An 18639-nucleotide genomic window follows, 5' to 3' on the forward strand; every position below is an offset into this window, starting at 1 on the left:
AAAATGCAGACTAAGAAAATGATGCCTATAACCTATAACACTATAAAAAGTCAAGTGTCTTCCATTACAAGAAACTAAAATCTCCCAATTTCATGATATTACTGTGGGATTAGTTTTCACATTTTCAGACTTATTTTAAGTGGAAGGTAAACAACCTCAAATAGTAAGACTATATAAACAATTGTTGAATGTTGACCTAATTAACAACTCCTGTAATTTATCATTCATACATTTTTAAATATTATTAACAAGACTTCTTAAATTTTAATAATCTCATTCATAGGATAAGACAATGGAGTAAGTAGCAAGAAATTATTTCTTTCTAAAAGAATGGTCAAACAAGAAAAACATAGAATTTCTATAAGTTCCAAAGCCAAATCCAAATTTCTCTTCATCTAGCTACTGGTTGTTCTTGTATATCTCCTTTATTGCTCACTCCATTAAGGTAAACAAATAACTAACATCAACTTTGTAATCATCAAATGTTATTTTCTTCATCCTTGTTGAAAAATAATCTTAGTTTCATGGTAAATATACACAGATATGGCTGTTGAATTCTATGATTTTGGATCTTACAAGATCCATCATAGTTCAGTGTTTCATACAACTGATCTTTCTTTTGCTTTTGTCAACCTTCGTCCCGCAGTCACTGGTCATATCCTTTTTAATCTATAGTATAAAAATTTATGTGTATATATTTGGCATAAAATATCTTCTGTGAAGCTGAATTTGTTTGAGTTAACAATAGCTATACATGTTCTTATATGTCCAAAGCGTGAAGTGAAGCGCGTTGCTGATCTTACTGATGATGAGAATATTGAGTTATGGCGTATAGCGCATAAACTTGGTAGACAACTTGAGAGTTATCATAATGCATCCTCACTTACATTTTGTATCCAAGTAAGAAATTTTGAAAAATAATTTATGACATGTGTGTTGATTTTATGACTGATCCAATTTTTCAAACCATAGGATGGACCTCATGCTGGACAATCAGTTCCTCATGTTCATATTCATATTCTTCCTAGGAAAAATAGTGATTATGAAAACAATGATGATATTTATGATGAGGTAAGATTGAGAATTTGAGATTACTTTTATGTGTTTTTAATAGTTTGATTTTTTTTTTGTGAGTTTTATTTGATGTTAATGTTTGTGTGTGAATGATGCAGATAAATGAAAAGGAGAAGGAATTGAAAAAGAAGTTAGAGGTGGATATAGAGAGGAAAGATAGGAGCCTTGAAGAAATGGCAAAAGAGGCTGATGAATATAGGAAATTTGTACTTTGAAAGTGGCAAGAGAAAATATATGAAGAGTTAGTAAATCTGGATAAGAAAATATTGATAATAAAGGAATAAAATTGTTTGGAAAATTGACATAAGAAAATATTGATAGTAATTGTTTATGTCATTTGAATATAGATTATGAAAGTTTAAAACTCAAGAAATTGGAATTGGTGTGTTTCTTCTTAGGCTAGTTTTGGTATTGCTCTGTCATGGGTGAAATCAAGTAATATGAAGTTCATGATGTGTGGATGGTTGTGAAAATAAACTAAAGTTGTTTTTTTTTTTTTTTTACGGTAAAATAAACTAAAGTTATTGTGTTTTGTTTGGGTAGCATTTTTCAATCGAAAAGTTAATTCAATTTGTAAATTTATATCAAAATAATATTATAATTATAATTAATTTATATATATACTATAAATTCTTAAATTTTTTTTTTTTTAATAATATGTTTTGTGCTTTTCCATGTAAATGTTTTTTCAAAGATTTTCATGATGATAACGGATTAAGGAAGAATAAATTAAAAGTACCATCAGTCAAGAAGCAAGCACAATACAAAGTGTTCAAAATTTCAGTTAAAGAATTAAACAAAATTAAATCAAGTAATTGAAAGGAACTAAAATTGTGAAATGGTGAAAGTCTGCCTCATCACGCGCTTAACATTTTATCCGGTGTTTAATCAACTGAATGTAATTTAAGCAAAAATAGTTCTTGAAGTACTAAAGTGGTGCACACATACACTAAATGTATTTCGAACACTTATTTTTACTTAAAACTTCTAAAAAATACCAATTCGGTCAAGTATTTAAACAGTTAAAAAGCTTTCTAATCAATTAAAAAAAACAAAACTCAATTGTCTAATAAATTAGACACTTCGTCTAACCGATTAAAACAAGAGTAATGTCTCATAACCGATTAGTTTTTAAATTCTATAAAATCTTATAAACTTGATTTACTTGATAATAAGTCTTAATTCAATTGTCAAATTGATTTAATTCATCATTTTAAAAAAAAAATATTGAAATATTTAAGTGTGTTAAGTTTGACACAGAATGTAAATTAATCTCAACTATAAATACATATACGGACAATATAGAAAAATTGTGTCAATCATGGGGGTGAGGTATATTTGTTGTGGGTATGAGGTAAAATTTGAAATTTTCTCTTTACACCCTGTCACCTTCTCCCAGACCCCTGACGAAAAGTCAAAGACGTCCCCCTAAGTTCGGAGATACATTTCTAAATTTACCATTTCATAATTTTAATTAATTCAGAGATGCATCTGCGAAGGTATATTTCAGAGATGTATCTCTGAAATTGTCTGATATTATAAATCAAACAAAGTCCAAAAACACGATAGTATCATCGAATTGAAAACGAAGCAAACACCAACATCAACTTGACATTAAATTAAAACACTCAACATTACATAGATAGTCATTAAAATAAATTCAACATTACATATTGTTATAACCGGGACGTTGTAACATAATGATTATATCCACAATGAATCTTTGAATCTTCGCATCCACTTCAATCAGACCCTTTGATATATAACGGGGGAAAACACACCATATAACCTTTAAATCTTCATCCCTCTTCAGTTCAAAGTTGGTGAAATGTATCTCCCTTTCGTTGTCAAACGAGGGTGACCAATACTCGAGTTTGACAACTCTGCAATATTCTGGAAAGCGCATGAGAGTATTCAATTTGGATATCATATATCCGAGGGACGTTTCCTCAGTAACCCTAAATGAAAGTGGCGGCTTCTCGCCATTGAAATACACAAATGCAATGTGGGGATATGAACTCATTCTCTGGTTTTTGTGTATTGTGTAAAAAAAATTGGTTGAGAGACACCTTATTTATACAAGTATTGGATCACTTTGGACCTTAGAAACCTTATCATGTCATCATGTTACATTTCAGATATGTATCTCTGAATAAACCACAACTTTTTTTTTTACAAAAATGGTGATTTCAGGGATGAATATCCGAAAACGTCGCTGATTGTATTTTCTAAGTACGCGAGGTTAATTCATATATGTATATCCAAAATATATATGTACCAGAATTAAACCAGATACTTAGTATACTAGCGCATACAATGTAAACCATAAGCAAACCAGAAAATTTAGAATTAGACCATCATTGATGAGGTTATATTTTAATTATGTATTAAGTCGTATCAAGATTACATCGTTGACGATTATACATTCAAAAAGTGTATCGATTACAAACTAAAATGTATCAAAAGATCCAATATCGCATAATTCTACAATTGTTTTTGCCTTCGATTTTTCATGATTTGATTCTCTTTCAAGCTCTTTCAATTTGGTGAGCTCTACCATCCTCTTTTGTTGAATGTGTCGTCCACTCCAACGATGTAGCTGGTATTGGACACCCAGGTTTCAAATAAACCTAAACAAAATGTAGCGATTTTGAAAACCACCCTATACACATGCTGCATCCGAAAGGGTCTTTAAGTGGACCACTTCGAAATGAAAAAATGTCTCTGAGAATCCATATCTTGTCAGATCTATGCACACTCTATCATATGCATTTGAAGACGGTGCGGGACCGCTAACACAAGGAATACAAGCATCTTGAATTGAATTAATTTTTTGTCTGGTATAACTTTTTATAGAATTTCCTATGCGTCGTCAACTTTTTCAAAAGGGCTATGCGGACAAGTTGTTGATTCTCATCTCATTTAGCGAACAAGCCAGGTACCATCATCCATAACATTCACAATCCGCTCAATGTGTTTGCGCATAAAAAAGTGGCATTTCTTCAATGAATTGAATCTTCAACATCAGTGGTGAAGGAGGTGGTTTGCTAATTCAATCATCCTTGTGCATATTTTTTAGAGATTTCGAAGTTGGAGAATTCGGGAAATGTGAATCAACATGTTCAAATTATGTTGGGATCGCTTTATTGAATTGTCATCTTGAGTCGGTTTTACCTTTTTAAGGGCACCTTTAATTTTAACTGGTTCCGAAGGAGGTTTTAAATTTGTGGTTTTCAGATAGGCAATCTCACTGAAAAGTCTCTTTCGTAGAAGTAACACCAACAGTTTCAAGAAGCCTATACTTGTCGGTTTTATACGTTGAATCAATATGAGGACAATGTGGGAGAGATGATCATGCAAGGTGATCATATATTCAATTTCTCGCTGGAAATTTCAGAGATACATCTCCGAAAATATCATTGAGTGGTTAAATGATAAATCATTTAAATCAAGTTGCTGTGAAATGACTTTAGGGGCCTATTCGGAGATGTATCTCCGAACTAACCTCATAAAAATTCGGAGTTGCATCTCCGAACTAAATTTTGTTAAAGAATGATATTTAATGCGTTCAGAGATGCATCTCCGAATAAATTCAAAGAGATTTTAAAATTTTCAGAAGTGTGTCCCGCTCTAAAAGGGGGCAAAGAGAAATTCCCTAAAATCAAGTAGGTAAATTTGGCCCGTATTCAGCTTCAACAAGGCCCAGGCCCAAGACACGAATTGGCGGGAGTATGAGTGTGTGTACTCTAATAAACCGTATCAGTGACAGTACTTGATAATTGAACGCCCTCGATTTCGGACTCGTTGTCTTCCTCCTTCATCCACCACCATGAACACCACTCTCTCCGTTCTCAAGGTAACCCTATTACTCAACCCCTCTTTATTTCTCAACTTCATTACCCATTTTTCTCTTTTTCTTAATAAAAAATGATCACACAAACCTTTCAACGTCACTTCCATTACACCTTTCTATTTGTTGCTACAATGCTTTCATACCCTCGTTTTAGTTTCCACTTTATTAGGCGGGTATTCAAAAAAGTTTAGTTTTTTTTTTTTTTTTTAGATTTTTAGGGATTTATTTTTGAATGCGCACTGAAAAAGTTGTTATTTTGGCCCATCAATTTTGAGTATTTGAGTGTTATGAGATTGTTCAATGCTGATATATTTGCATCTTGTTTTCAGGATTACTTCGGGTTTATGAGTTTTCGACCTTATCAGCAAGAGGTTATTGAGAAAATTATTGAGAAAAGGGATTGTTTGGTAGTTATGGCTACTGGTAGTGGCAAGTCATTATGGTAAGCAAAATGCATCATCACTCCCTTGCTATGTGTTTTCTTTTTTTCTTGAAGCTAATTGCTTAAATTGGAGAGTTGACACTTTTCATTTTGAGCAGTTATCAAGTGCCTCCGTTGGTTGTGAAAAAGACTGGGATAGTTGTAAGCCCTTTAATATCATTGATGCAAGATCAGGTGAGTTGATTCATTCTTCTGGATTGATCTTTCTGTTTTGCATTTCTATGGTTTCAATGGCGATATGTAGCTTTGAATACGATTAGTGTGATTGTCTAATATGGTAAAAATGGGAAAACAGGTAATGGCTTTGAAACAGCGAGGTATCAAAGCTGAATATCTTTCAAGTGCTCAGAAGGATTATACTATTCAGGGTAAAGCTGAGCGTGGCCAATTTGATATTCTGTTTATGACTCCTGAGAAGGCATGCACAATTCCTACCAGGTATAGTATGGAATAATCCTTCATCTGTGTAGTTTATGACCTTATTTTGAATTACCATAGTGCTTTTATTAATAAAGTAGCCTATCGGTAGAGCAAAGTGTTAGGAATAACTCTAGAAAACGGTAAAGTTGCTTCAAAATTCTAATCAGACTAAAGTAAATTTCCTTCTTTTATGAAGAAATGCTATTTTTGCTAAGAAATTAGGGACCATAGTGTTTTGAGTTTATCAGTTGCTGGAGCTGAAGTTTTTGACCTGGAGTTTCCTTTCTTGTTTTCCTGTTGTTGTCCATCCCTTTTGACACATGCACATGGATGTCTGTATTTTACAATGACTCTATAATGACATTTCAATTGATTCATGAGTCGAATGCTTTTGGTGTGGTGGTGTTTACTTGTGGTTAAAATGATAGTGCTCAAGTATGTCAATGATTAACTATAATTGTTAGTTGGGTGTATCTTTTCAGGATTCACTCATTGATCTTACTCCACACCGGGCCTTGTTTAATTATGATCCGTTGTTAAGCTTATGTCATTTATTTATGCAGTTTCTGGTCCAACTTGCTAAAGGAAGGGATTAGTCTTTTTGCTGTTGATGAAGCACATTGTATATCAGAATGGGGGCATGACTTTAGGGTAGAATACAAGCAGTTAGACAAGTTACGTGGTGTTCTGTTAGATGTTCCTTATGTTGGTCTAACTGCAACGGCTACTGAAAAGTAAGTATATTTGTTTTGACTGTTAGCAAAACATATCATTGCTGTTTTACTAGACAATTTTATCCATATATTACAGGAAAAGAATTAGCATTGCTATAAAAAAGAATTAGATATATTGATACTTCTACATTCAAAATTGAGTCAATGAGCTTACGTGATGTTTTTTCTTTACATGTACTAGTGAACTAGTGTAATTGGATAAATAAACTTTTCACCTGTGTTCATTTATGTGCCATATTGCCAGGGTTCGGTTTGACATCACCAATTCCTTGAAGTTGAATAATCCTTATATTGTTGTTGGTTCATTTGATCGCCCGAATCTTTTCTATGGTGTCAAGCAATTTAACAAAGGACAATATTTTATTGATGAGCTTGTGGAAGAAATTTCAAAAGAAGTTGCTAATGGTTGTTCAACTATAATTTACTGCACAACAATCAAAGATGTAGAACAGGTAATATGCTAGAAATGTTAGAGGTGAAACCAAAAGTAGTGTTACCATGCTATCATGTCACCGTTCACTTGAACCCTAAAATTAGATAATTGTTTATCTTGTTCTTGTATTGAAAATAATACTAGTCGACTTTCAATTTTAATAAAAAAGAAATCATGTATTATTGCCGATTGCGTATATCTTGAGTTCTGTGCACATTAATGAACTATGTAGCTCAAGATTTTGTTTTGTTTTTAGGCACAATAGTTTAAAGCAGTCTTGCATGGTATTATATGGGAGATATTGTTCATCATTTCAGTCTATTTGTAAAATTCATTCTAACATCTGTAAAAAAGTTATTGTTGAATAAAATTGCCAAGCAAGTATTATTTGTTCCGGACCTTACACAATATTTCAGTATACACCTTGTTTTGTTCAATTGCTCTTCTGTCTATATTTTATGGGTTTCTGGCCATCACTATTTGGATTTTCCATTGTCTAAATTCTGTTGTGTATGAACTGTAGCTTTTACTTTTGTATTAATTTGATATTGATATTTTTTATATAGATATATAAGTCACTTATGGACGTTGGTATTAATGCTGGAATGTACCACGGTCAAATGGATGGAAAATCACGAGAGGAGTCTCACAGGCAAGTATTTTGTCTTAAATATTTTAAGAATATAAATCGGTTTCCTGCTTTGATCATTGTGGTGTGGAGGCTTGATGCGTTTTTATCATAACTGACTGTTAACTTTTTCAGATTATTTGTTAGAGACGAAAAGCAAGTCATGGTGGCTACAATTGCCTTTGGCATGGGCATAGATAAACCTAATATAAGAAAAGTGATTCATTATGGCTGCCCTAAAAATCTAGAGTCCTACTACCAGGAAAGCGGGAGATGTGGTAGAGATGGTATAGCTTCTGCTTGTTGGCTTTACTACACAAGAAGTGACTTTTCAAAGGGCGATTTTTATGCTGGAGATTTAAAATCGGTGGGTGTGTGTATGTGTGTGTGAGCTTTGAACTTGCTGACTATGTGCATATTTCCTGTGTACGAGTTGTCCCTATTCTCTTCGTAATTTTTTTGGATTTCCAATGTACCAGGAAAACCAAAAAAAAGCTGTTATGGAGTCATTGCTTAACGCTCAACACTATTGTTTGTCGGCAACTTGCAGAAGAAAGTTCTTGCTAGAACACTTTGGAGAAAAATTTGCAGCTGATAGATGTGGTTTGCATTTCTCTTGGATCCTTTGATACTATTCTACAATTGTAAAATAAGAACTCAAGTTGAATTACACAAATTCTACAATTGACCTTATAGAAATAGGGAATAGTGTGTTTAATTCCAACAGTCTCTCAAGTCAAAGTACACATATTTCATGCACCAAAGTTGTTACTATAAAAGTCAACTTGAAACCCCCTGATAAATATATTAGCTAGTTATTGGAGTTTTCAAAATCCAGTAGCAATCTCACCTGGGAAAAACTCTCCGCTTTGTTAGTTTACTCTGTTTCATTTTCTTTTATATCTTGCCTGTAGGAAACTGTGATAACTGCACAGTCTTGAAGCAACATCGCGACATGTCAAAAGAAGCCTTTCTTCTAATGGCTTGCATTCATTCATGCAAGGGAAGATGGGGCCTTAATATGCCAATTGACATCCTGCGCGGTTCTCGAGTAAGTTGTTCAAAATTAAAAGTAGGAAGTGTTTCAGGATCATTTAAAACTAATTTATCCAGTTGAGTTATTTTTTGGTGGCATTAGTTTCTACTTTCTTGCTCTTTTCATTATGCACTCTCAATTTTGTCTTTTAGCATATCATGATTGAGAAAACGTTAAAATATAATGAAGATTGCAATTATCCACTGCACAAAAAGGGTTTCTTTAAATCACATGATATTTGGTGCAAAAAACTCTAGTAGTCCTATTTAAACGAAGATTACAATCATTCCACTGCACAAAAAGGCTCTCTTAGCTCAAGATCACATGATATACAGGGACCAACAAACTATAAATCCTACATCCTGTTATTCTAAGTGACAGTTGAAGCCAAAGTTCTTATTGATTTACATACACCATGTAGATGACCATATTCAAATCCTTAGTTATTGAAACAAAGACTTTTTATCTAGTTGATGTACTTAAAAAGCCTTGTCAAATGTGGCGTTGTATGTTATCACAGCTTTATTTAATCTTCTAGTTGGTGTACTCTACAAGAACATATCACTAGGCTTTTTATTTAGGTTTCCATTCAACAATGATTGTTGCCTTTAAAATTTAAATTTCCTCATTTCCTTCCAACGGTTGATAGTTGTATTTACTCATGGCTTGTAGGCAAAGAAAATAATGGAAGCTCAATATGACCAGCTTCCACTTCATGGACTTGGGAAAGCATACCAAGCAAATTGGTGGAAAGCACTTGGACATCAATTGATTTCTCTAGGTATTTTGAGTGGAAATAATTTACTCAGTTGCAGTCATAGCTTATGGTCAAACAGTTTCATCAATTGACGATCTTGCTATGCTTCTGGAATAGTTGAATTCTCTGGAGCAATTGCATTTACTACTGCTTCATCTAAATAACCTATGTTTTTGCCTTGTAATTTGAACTATTGTGTGGAAGGAATTTGTGAGATCAAAATGTGATTGACTTGACTAATATTCTACAGGTTATTTGAAGGAGTTTGTTAGTGACGTGTACAGAAATGTAAGGTACGCCAGTTATTGGGTAGATCATAACAATTATTTGAAGTCTCTGCACTTCATTGTTATTATTAGTTTTCCAGTGTCTAAACCCATCTAATATGTTCCTTTAGTTTCTTTGTATATGTAATGTTTCATAACCGAAACTACAATCAAACATAAACCTTGTTCTTTTATGAACCAGTGTCAGTTCAAAAGGAGAACAATTTTTGGCCACATGTAGACCAGACTATCAACCTCCTTTGGTTTTGCCATTGGTTGGTGAGCTCGCAGAAGAGGAAACTAGAAGCGCAGAAGAAATCAAAATTTTGTCTGCTTCAGAATCTGGAGGTTTTTCAGAGGTTGTAATGAAGTGGTGCTATGTTTTTTCAACTCCTTTTCTCCTCAATGAAGCTTGAGAGAGCATAGTAGTATGGACTACACGACTTTTGATTTACCATGGATCAATTTCTAATACACAATAACCATTGATATAATGTGACATAATCACTTATTATTATTATTATTATCATCATCATTATTATTATTATTATTATTATTATTATTATTATTATTATTATTATTTTTAATTTTATTATACATTAATGGTTAATAGAAGTGGCTCCTTCGTGGACCAAAACTCATGCAATCCATGCTATGCACGTCCATGAAGCTTCTTGAATAAGTGACATGAGTTTTATTGTTTCAATTTATATTAAAGTTTATACAGAAATAGAAGGCCAACAAGCAACAAGTTGCACCGCTACCCTAGTTATCCCTATGTCCACTCTAATTCTGTGTTGTACTTCTCTACTCAGGCTGAGGGGCAGCTCTACCAAATGCTTTTAGAAGAAAGATTAAATCTTGCACGAAGTGTTGGAACAGCTCCGTAAGTTTTATTTTATCTTTTAACAACACTTTCAGGAAAGCCAGTCCTACTGCATTTTTGTCCTACTACATTTTCTTTGATCCGTAATTTCTTCATGAAGCTGTTATACCTTTGTAGATATGCTCTATGTGGTGATCAAACAATCAGAAAAATTGCCTTGACAAGACCATCTACAAAAGCACGGCTAGCAAATATTGATGGTGTGAATCAGGTACATTGAAGTTTTTGTGTTTTCGATAAAGAGGAAAAATACAGAACTAAGACTGGAATTGTGAATATGGTTGGTAAATACTCATATTATGGAACTGCTCCGTGAGTCATTCCCTTGAATGCTCCTGTGTATCAAACTCCTATTGTGCTAAATACTCGAGTTCTTGTCAGTAATTATAGCTTGAGATACTTAGTAAAATTACTGTACTCCATAGATTTCACAGAAGAGAAGTTGTTATGGTACTGTGCAGTATGAACATGAGTTAGATCTCTGAATAAGCTATCTCTTGATCATATTTGTCATTCTAATGATCGTTAATCACATCTAGGAGCAGGCTGCACTGTCAAATACTTTTGGCCTGTAAACATGTCTTGATATAACTGCAGCAAAAAACAGTATCTCATCAATTCTGACATTTGAAATACTAAACATTGAGCCATTTTGTACAGCACTTAGTAACAACATATGGAGACCATTTTCTTCAAGCCATTCGGAAACTATCACAAGAATTAAAACTATCATTGGATGGTGAACCGGTATTCCAAACTAATGAAGTACGGAAAGTATCTCCGGTAGTATCAATCAAATCAACCAAGTTGTCAGGAGCAAAGTTAGACGCATGGAAAATGTGGCATGAGGAAGGTCTTTCTATTCAGAGGATTGCGGTATGTCTTACTAATCTGTTGTTACTATTAAAAATCTATGCTTCACATTTATTATGCATAACTTCTTCCTTTTCCCTCCCCTGTATTTGTAATCTCAGAACTTTCCAGCTAGAGCAGCTCCTATTCAAGAACAAACTGTTGTTCAGTATCTGTTGGACGCTGCCCTAGAAGGATTACCGATTGATTGGACAAGATTCTGCGAGGCGATAGGGCTGAAACAAGATTTCATATCAGCAATTCGGGGTGCTATTGCAAAAGTTGGATCTGCTGATAAGATGAAGCCTATAAAAAATGAATTGCCAGAAGAAGTGAGTTAAAGTCTACGGCCTTCTTGATTTCATTACATCTCTTGATCATTGATGTGCAAATATGGCCAATGCATTTCAATCTAGACATCAATTTTCTGATTTTGGATTTATTATTTGATGAGGTTGAGATTGAACAATTTTCCATGGTGCAGATAACGTATCCGCACATCAAGGCTTACTTAACAATGCAAACCTGTGGAGTATCCTTAGAAAGTAACCAGTCTGGGAAAGATGGTGAAGCTGTAAACAATGCATCAAATTTGTCAGAACCATCTTCAGTAACACGCGACACAGAAAATCATCTTGAAGCTAACGTTGTTACCGAAAGTATAAAGGAAACTGATGAAGTGGTACCTTCTGGACCAGTCAATGTTTGCCAGGTACAAGAGTTTCCAACAAGCAAACGACTGAAAGTCAGCGAAACAGAGGAAGTAAAAATAATTAAATTGAAAGCTACAGAGAGTTCTGTTGTAGAGTGGCTGAAGAACCTTGATGAAGGGGTTAGTGAGAATTTGTTCATATTTCAGATTAAAAGCTTTATGATATCTGTTTATATCCTTTGTTTTGTAGTAATATATATGTAATTTATTGGTTTCAGGCTACTTTGACTGATATGTTGGAGCACTTCAATGGGTCCAATGAAGATTCCATTGTTGAACTGCTAAGTTCCCTTGAGTGTGACTTTTCGATATATAAGAAACGTAACGTGTACAGGGCTATGTAAAGAATTTGATGCATAGGCTTTATAGTAACCATGCTAGTAGAAAGTGGTGTTTTTCAATGGTTCCTTGCATTGTTACTAAAACGTTAGGCGAATTATCAGTTTAAATGCTTCTAGTAACCAAAATTTACGGTTCAACAGTTTGGTAAGGTTATCTTGATTCGACCATATGTTTCATCCTGGTTCATCTTAAAAATGTGTAATACTTTCTTTTTGTAAAAGCTGTTGTCACCTAGTTAACACTATGATAATCTCAATGATCCTTGATTTTCTGTTTTATAATTTGAAAACAAATTATTTAAAATTTGAGTTGATTCTATATTTAAGTTATAAGTTGAAACTTAGTACTCTTTCTCTGAGTTAAAGCACCAAATTTGTCCTGGTTGAAAGTTGTGGTGGTCTAAAGAAGGTAGCAAGGGTATATATAAGTGGTGATGGTCAACAGATAACTGATATAGTCGGAGGTACCAAACAGACTAGTGGCTTAAATGTTGGCTGCAATAGCCAAAGTGGTTGGTTAGAATGACATTGAAGGTGTCTAGAGTGGTGCTTCATAGTGGTCGGAATTCTAATCGCAGGTTGCCGCAACTAGAGAATTGGTGATAGAAGATAACTAGAGTGGTGACAGGAGATAACTATTGATAATAATTATGAGTGACAAAATGGGTCCTGCCTGGTGGTTTATAATAATTATGGGTGGTTCCGTTTTTCTTGCACTTTTTCTTCATGATGGACAAAGGTTTTAGGCTCATATCATTGTCATCCCTATCAAAGATGGCATCATAGTTATGGACAAGGTTGGCCAAATGTGACGAAAATGGTGATCAGAAGGTCAAAGTAGGCATCATAGTGATGGACAAGGTTGGCCAAATGTGACGAAAATGGTGATCAAAAGTTGTCAGAGTGATGATGGTCGAGATTAGTTAGAGACCTCTTATTGATGACATTACTTTTAATATAAAAGCAAGAGTTATAAAATCTATTCTTGTGATCTTAAGATTTTAGAAAAACTGTTCTTTAATGGCAATAAGTAAATGAAAACATAAATCTCCAAGATATAATAATATTTCAAAGATTCTAAATAGTTGCACCCGCAACAGGTCAGAATTACCACAGTGACCCTCAAAGAATAGACAAAACAATTACTTCTTTAACGAGTATATCAAGAAATTGAAGAAAAGTAATGGTTGCATATGGCATTAATATATTATTATGCACGGTCATGAAAATGAAAGATCTGTGTATTAACTAATAACCCAAAACTATGGTTAGATTAATCATTCTTCCACCAATGTTAAAACAGGTGGAACAAGGTTAACTCTCAAAATGTTAATCTCTATGTAAAGCATCATCAAGATCAACATCAAACCCTGTGCTATTTTTCAAAACAGTACTAGAATGTATATGTGTTTTGCACTTGCACTGGAGCTCCATGAATCTCTCTGCATCAAAATTATGTTTCTTACAAAGCTTCCTCTGCCTTGAAAGAAACAGCCTCTTCATCAAGTCTTGGTAAGTTGGGTCTCTTGAAGTGAATAAAAAGTAGGCGTAGCCGGTAACCAATCCGGCGGTGGTCGCAAAAAACGCAATAGGTTCCATTACATCCCATGAGAATTCCCAGAATGTTAGCCGGAAGAAGAGCCCGACGGTAAATACGCCAAATCCTAGTCCAGACCAAAGGACGCGTCGCACCTGTTTATGTGCCAACATGTCAATTTCTATTTTCTTGTCTTGCAGTTTCTTTAACTCGTCCCTCATAGGATCATCGTCGGAAGTTAGTGCCAGTGGAACGGCTCTTCGAATCAGATCCACCACCTAAACACAGAAAATAGCCAAACAGACAGAAACACTGAAGTTTAGAAACATGAAAATTTAAGAAAATGCTGATAAGGAAAATAAGATTCTATTCAAACAATTTCTAGGACTTAACATAATAGACAGATTCCTTGTAAATACTTCATGTCGGACAACCTACCAAACAAACCATAAAGAAATATATGTAGTTTTGAAAATTGAAGCAGACACAAAGATGCAGAATGAGGCATTATCATGGAGTTAAGCTAAAGGGTGATTCATGAAATTATCAAGGTTGAAACCTTTTGCCAAACCCTTTTTAACAGAATGCCCTACATAACATAATCCAACCATGTAGTGAATGTTTTGTTTAAGGTTAAAAAACCTCAAACGTGTTTGGTCTCAAAGGTATTGAAATTGTCCAATGCTAATCCAATTATTTCCCAATTCAAAAAGGGTTGTGTCATAAGGGCCATAATGGACCCTCTCACTTAAAAGCAAGAAAGGGAACAATAAAATGACATCAAGTGTCGATAAAAAATACTAATGAGTAATAGATTAGATCTTCTCATGAGCCCCACAAACATAAATTGTATTTATTTTGAAAGCTTGGTATATGGCCTAGCGACCGACTAATCTAAGAAGACCAATCCCAGTGTTCATTTGGGGGACTTATTTAAAACCAGAGTAAAACTCGTTATGCACTAACCTAACACATAAATTGTTAGCCCCTAGCAGATTTCAAATATGAGACATTGAGAGTTGTTAGCACCTCGTAGATTTCTAACATCAGACCTCCAGAGAAGCACACTCTCAGAACTCAAGCCTTCGACAGGCCAACGGAATAATACAAATTGTATTCTTATATCAATCATAAACGAACACATAAATAAAATTCTAACTAAAGAAAAAAAACAAGAAAAGATACTACAATTGAAAGAGTTAAAGGAGACACCTTATCAGGATGCAGATAAACCTTATCCCTGAAGAGCAAAACAACCCCAGCCTCATCAAGAACCTTAGCAAACGTAGCAGCCTCATCATGATTCCTGGCAATACCAAAACTCTCACAAGCTTGAAGAAGCTCACCATACGAAATAACTTCCTTCCCTTCCATCCCAAGTTTCATCTTAAGTGACTCCACATTCACCAATCTCATAAGCTTCTTAGCCTCAGAGAATGTTATAGTTTCCTCAGTTCCATTTCCAACATTGGAAGATGATGAAAAACCCCTCTTCATCTGGTTCATCATACCTGACAAATATTCAACTCCTTTTCCCCTTCCACATGTCACTGTAACAGCACCCCTTAAACCTAACAAATGAGGACCAAATCCAAAAGGATGAACCTTTTCCTCATAACCATGACTTAGATTCACAATAGAAGATACCCTTTTGCTCAATGATCTAAACCCCCCACTGGAACACCGCCACCTACCCCACATTATTTTCACAAAAAGTAAAAATTGAAACTTTATCCAAAATGTTGAACAAAACAGAAAATCAAAACCAACCCAGTAATGCTAATCCAATAAATCAAAAACCCTTGTTCTATTTTTTCGTTTAGAACACTGAAAAGCCACCGGGCACTGAAATCGATGTTAAAGGTAGCAACTTCAAAAAAAAAAAGGAGAAGAATCTTTGTGAAACGTTTTTATAACATAATACAAAAAATGATATTAAAATAGATGGAATAATAAAAGGGAAAGAGAGAGAAGATAAAGCATGGGAAGAGGAGGTGGGGGAAGTTGACGGAGTTAGAATTCCGTTAAGTGGGTGAGTGGGTGGGTGGTGAATGCGAGTGGGACACTAACACTAACTAATGAGAGAAATGGAAGTTGACGGCATTTAATTAACGGCGATAGTACGTGTTAGTTACGTGGATGGGTCCAACAAATTGAATTGAATTGAATTGAATTGACCACCCACGTCGACAACGCGAAAATAAAATACACGCATTTTCTTTCTAGAAGATGGTCTTATTTTAGTTACTTTTCTAGTTCTATGAGCTAGCTTGAAAACTTTACCGATAAGTTAGTTTTAGAATGTCATGAGAAAGAAATGGAATCAAGAAAGGTGGAGTTTGAGAGAGAAGAATAGATTTGTTTTAACGGAATGATTTTGATTGGATAACGGTTATATAAAGCAAGCTTGTCACATGTTAATTAATCTTCTTTTGATGATGACAATTGTAAGACCATTTACAATGGTTGAAAAACTCAACACCGACTTTTTCAACTCCCAACACTCCACATCACTTTCTCTTTCTTCCACCTAATAACTCAACATCCATTCAACTTTTATCCTCTCCAATGGTTTTTCACTCAACACTCTACCCCACCACTTTTTATTTTCATATTTTTATTTAAATTTTATTTTTATTTTTATGATTACATAAAATTACAATTATCGATTAAAATTAAATTAAAATAATAAATACTTAATAATTTATTTTTTAATTTTTTGTAATAAAAACAAAATTTATTTAAATAATTGGATACGATACAAATCATCTTAAATTAATTTAAAATACAACACACAATTAACGTAATTAGTACGTTACAAATAATTTAAAATGCAATACAACACACAAGTAACGTAATTAGTACGATACAAATAATTTAAAATCCAATACAACACACAAATAATTCAATCACGGAACATTCCAAACTTTGTCCATATGTGCTTCACTAGATCGGCTTGCAATTCTTGATGAACATTTGGATCACGGAACTCTGATCTAGCACGCACATGATTTGCAAAAGCGGGTAACACCTCGGTCGAGTATGGTTGTGGTGCACTAGATCCACTTTCCCCAGATTGCTCAAAATCGGTCCAACATTGAGAATATGAATCTCGTTCATCCTCAACAATCATATTATGTAATATGATGCATGACCTCATGATGATACCCAAATCAGCTATGTCCCACAAGCGAGCTGGTTCACGGATGATTTTAAATCGAGCTTGGAGCACTCCAAATGCACGTTCGATGTCCTTCCGACATCCCTCCTGAAATTTTGCAAATAATTTATCGGGTTCACTTTGAGGAAGTCTAATCGATTTGACGAAAGTTGGATAAGAAGGGTAGATACCATCAGCTAGATAGTATGCCATATTATATGGACGTTGATTCACAAAGAAATTCACACTTGGAGCCTTTCCCTGTTCCACGTCATCAAACACTGGTGACCGGTCTAGAACGTTTATATCGTTCAACGTTCCCGGACATCCAAAAAAGGCATGCCAGATCCATAGGTCATGAGATGCAACTGCTTCAAGAATAACTGTGGTGGTTCCCTTATCCCCTCTAGTAAATTGTCCTTCCCATGCTTTAGGACAATTTTTCCACTCCCACTGCATGCAGTCAATACTCCCAATCATCCCTGGGAACCCCCGCATTTCACTAACATGCAGTATTCTTTGCAAGTCATCTTGGGTTGGTGCTCTCAGATACACTTGCTCGTACAAGCGTATGATTCCTTTACAGAATCTACGTAAGCACTCCAATGCTGTAGTACCTCCTATTTTGATGTACTCATCGACCGCATCTGCTGCCACACCATATGCTAACATTCGCATTGTTGTGGTACATTTTGCTAAGGGTGATATACCTTCTTTATTGGCTGCATCAACTCGCTGGGTGAAGTAGTTATCACTACTTGAAAGGTCCCCAACGATTCGAAGGAAAACATTTTTTTTCATCCGGTACCGACGACGAAACATTGCATCGTCATATGTAGGCTCATTGGCAAAGTAGTCGTCAATTAGTCTTTGGTTTGCCGCTGCATGATCTCTATTGAGATATTTTCTACTACGAGGTGCATTATCTTCCGATATTTTGTTTCTACGCTCTCTAAATCGATTGACTATATAATTTTCTTCAATTTCACGATTTTGATTGTAGGCTGCGATATCAAAATGATATTGTGATGGATCCATTTTTTTGTGATATTGGAGGTAGATTGGATGGGATTTGGGATATTGGTACATAAATGGATGTATGAGTCCCTATATATAAATGGATGTGGGTGGTGGACCACTGACGGATTCGAAATAATTTATTGTATAGAGTTAATTATCAGATAAGGAATAGATTCGAATTGGGTGGTGGACCACTGACGGATTCGAAATAATTTATTGTATAGAGTTAATTATCAGATAAGGAATAGATTCAAATTGGGTGGTGGACCACTGACGGATTCAAAATAATTTATTGTATAGAGTTAATTATCAGATAAGGAATAGATTCGAATTGGGTGGTGGACCACTGACGGATTTGAAATAATTTATTGTATAGAGTTAATTATCAGATAAGGAATAGATTCGAATTGGGTGGTGGACCACTGACGGATTCGAAATAATTTATTGTATAGAGTTAATTATCAGATAAGGAATAGATTCGAATTGGG

At 34.5% G+C, this 18639-nt stretch overlaps 4 protein-coding genes across 5 annotated transcripts; 2 read left to right on the forward strand and 2 right to left on the reverse strand.

Moving 5' to 3' along the window:
* The first annotated feature begins 286 nt into the window (after nt 1-286).
* LOC131662171 (bifunctional bis(5'-adenosyl)-triphosphatase/adenylylsulfatase FHIT-like) lies at nt 287-1746 on the forward strand. 2 transcript variants are annotated; one of them, XM_058931881.1, is made up of 5 exons: nt 287-445; nt 521-654; nt 754-900; nt 973-1071; nt 1173-1746. In XM_058931881.1, exons 2-5 carry the CDS (start codon nt 544-546, stop codon nt 1287-1289), a joined length of 474 nt encoding a protein of 157 aa, XP_058787864.1. In that variant the 5' UTR covers nt 287-445; nt 521-543; the 3' UTR covers nt 1290-1746. The 2 variants fall into 2 exon arrangements, with proteins under 2 accessions (XP_058787864.1, XP_058787863.1); XM_058931880.1 differs by having other exon boundaries at nt 293-445; nt 542-654; nt 1173-1741.
* A 3048-nt stretch (nt 1747-4794) lies between these two features.
* On the forward strand, nt 4795-12691 carry LOC131662172 (uncharacterized). The gene is made up of 19 exons (XM_058931882.1): nt 4795-4930; nt 5257-5369; nt 5468-5543; nt 5665-5807; nt 6353-6523; nt 6768-6975; nt 7523-7608; nt 7720-7951; nt 8064-8187; nt 8499-8635; nt 9293-9401; nt 9628-9670; nt 9846-10002; nt 10459-10529; nt 10647-10740; nt 11190-11405; nt 11504-11713; nt 11866-12213; nt 12312-12691. The coding sequence occupies exons 1-19, from the start codon at nt 4904-4906 to the stop codon at nt 12435-12437; spliced, it is 2691 nt and encodes an 896-aa protein (XP_058787865.1). The 5' UTR covers nt 4795-4903; the 3' UTR covers nt 12438-12691.
* Nucleotides 12692-13469: 778 nt separating this feature from the next.
* On the reverse strand, nt 13470-16013 carry LOC131662173 (calcium uniporter protein 5, mitochondrial-like). Its single transcript, XM_058931883.1, has 2 exons — nt 15184-16013; nt 13470-14249 (listed from the first exon to the last, which is right to left on the reverse strand). The coding sequence occupies exons 1-2, from the start codon at nt 15670-15672 to the stop codon at nt 13764-13766; spliced, it is 975 nt and encodes a 324-aa protein (XP_058787866.1). The 5' UTR covers nt 15673-16013; the 3' UTR covers nt 13470-13763.
* An 863-nt stretch (nt 16014-16876) lies between these two features.
* On the reverse strand, nt 16877-18266 carry LOC131656364 (uncharacterized). Its single transcript, XM_058926097.1, has 2 exons — nt 17593-18266; nt 16877-17424 (listed from the first exon to the last, which is right to left on the reverse strand). The coding sequence occupies exons 1-2, from the start codon at nt 18218-18220 to the stop codon at nt 16877-16879; spliced, it is 1176 nt and encodes a 391-aa protein (XP_058782080.1). The 5' UTR covers nt 18221-18266.
* Nucleotides 18267-18639: the final 373 nt, after the last annotated feature.

Source organism: Vicia villosa, linkage group LG3 (assembly GCF_029867415.1).
Source record: "Vicia villosa cultivar HV-30 ecotype Madison, WI linkage group LG3, Vvil1.0, whole genome shotgun sequence".
NCBI lineage: Eukaryota > Viridiplantae > Streptophyta > Magnoliopsida > Fabales > Fabaceae > Vicia > Vicia villosa.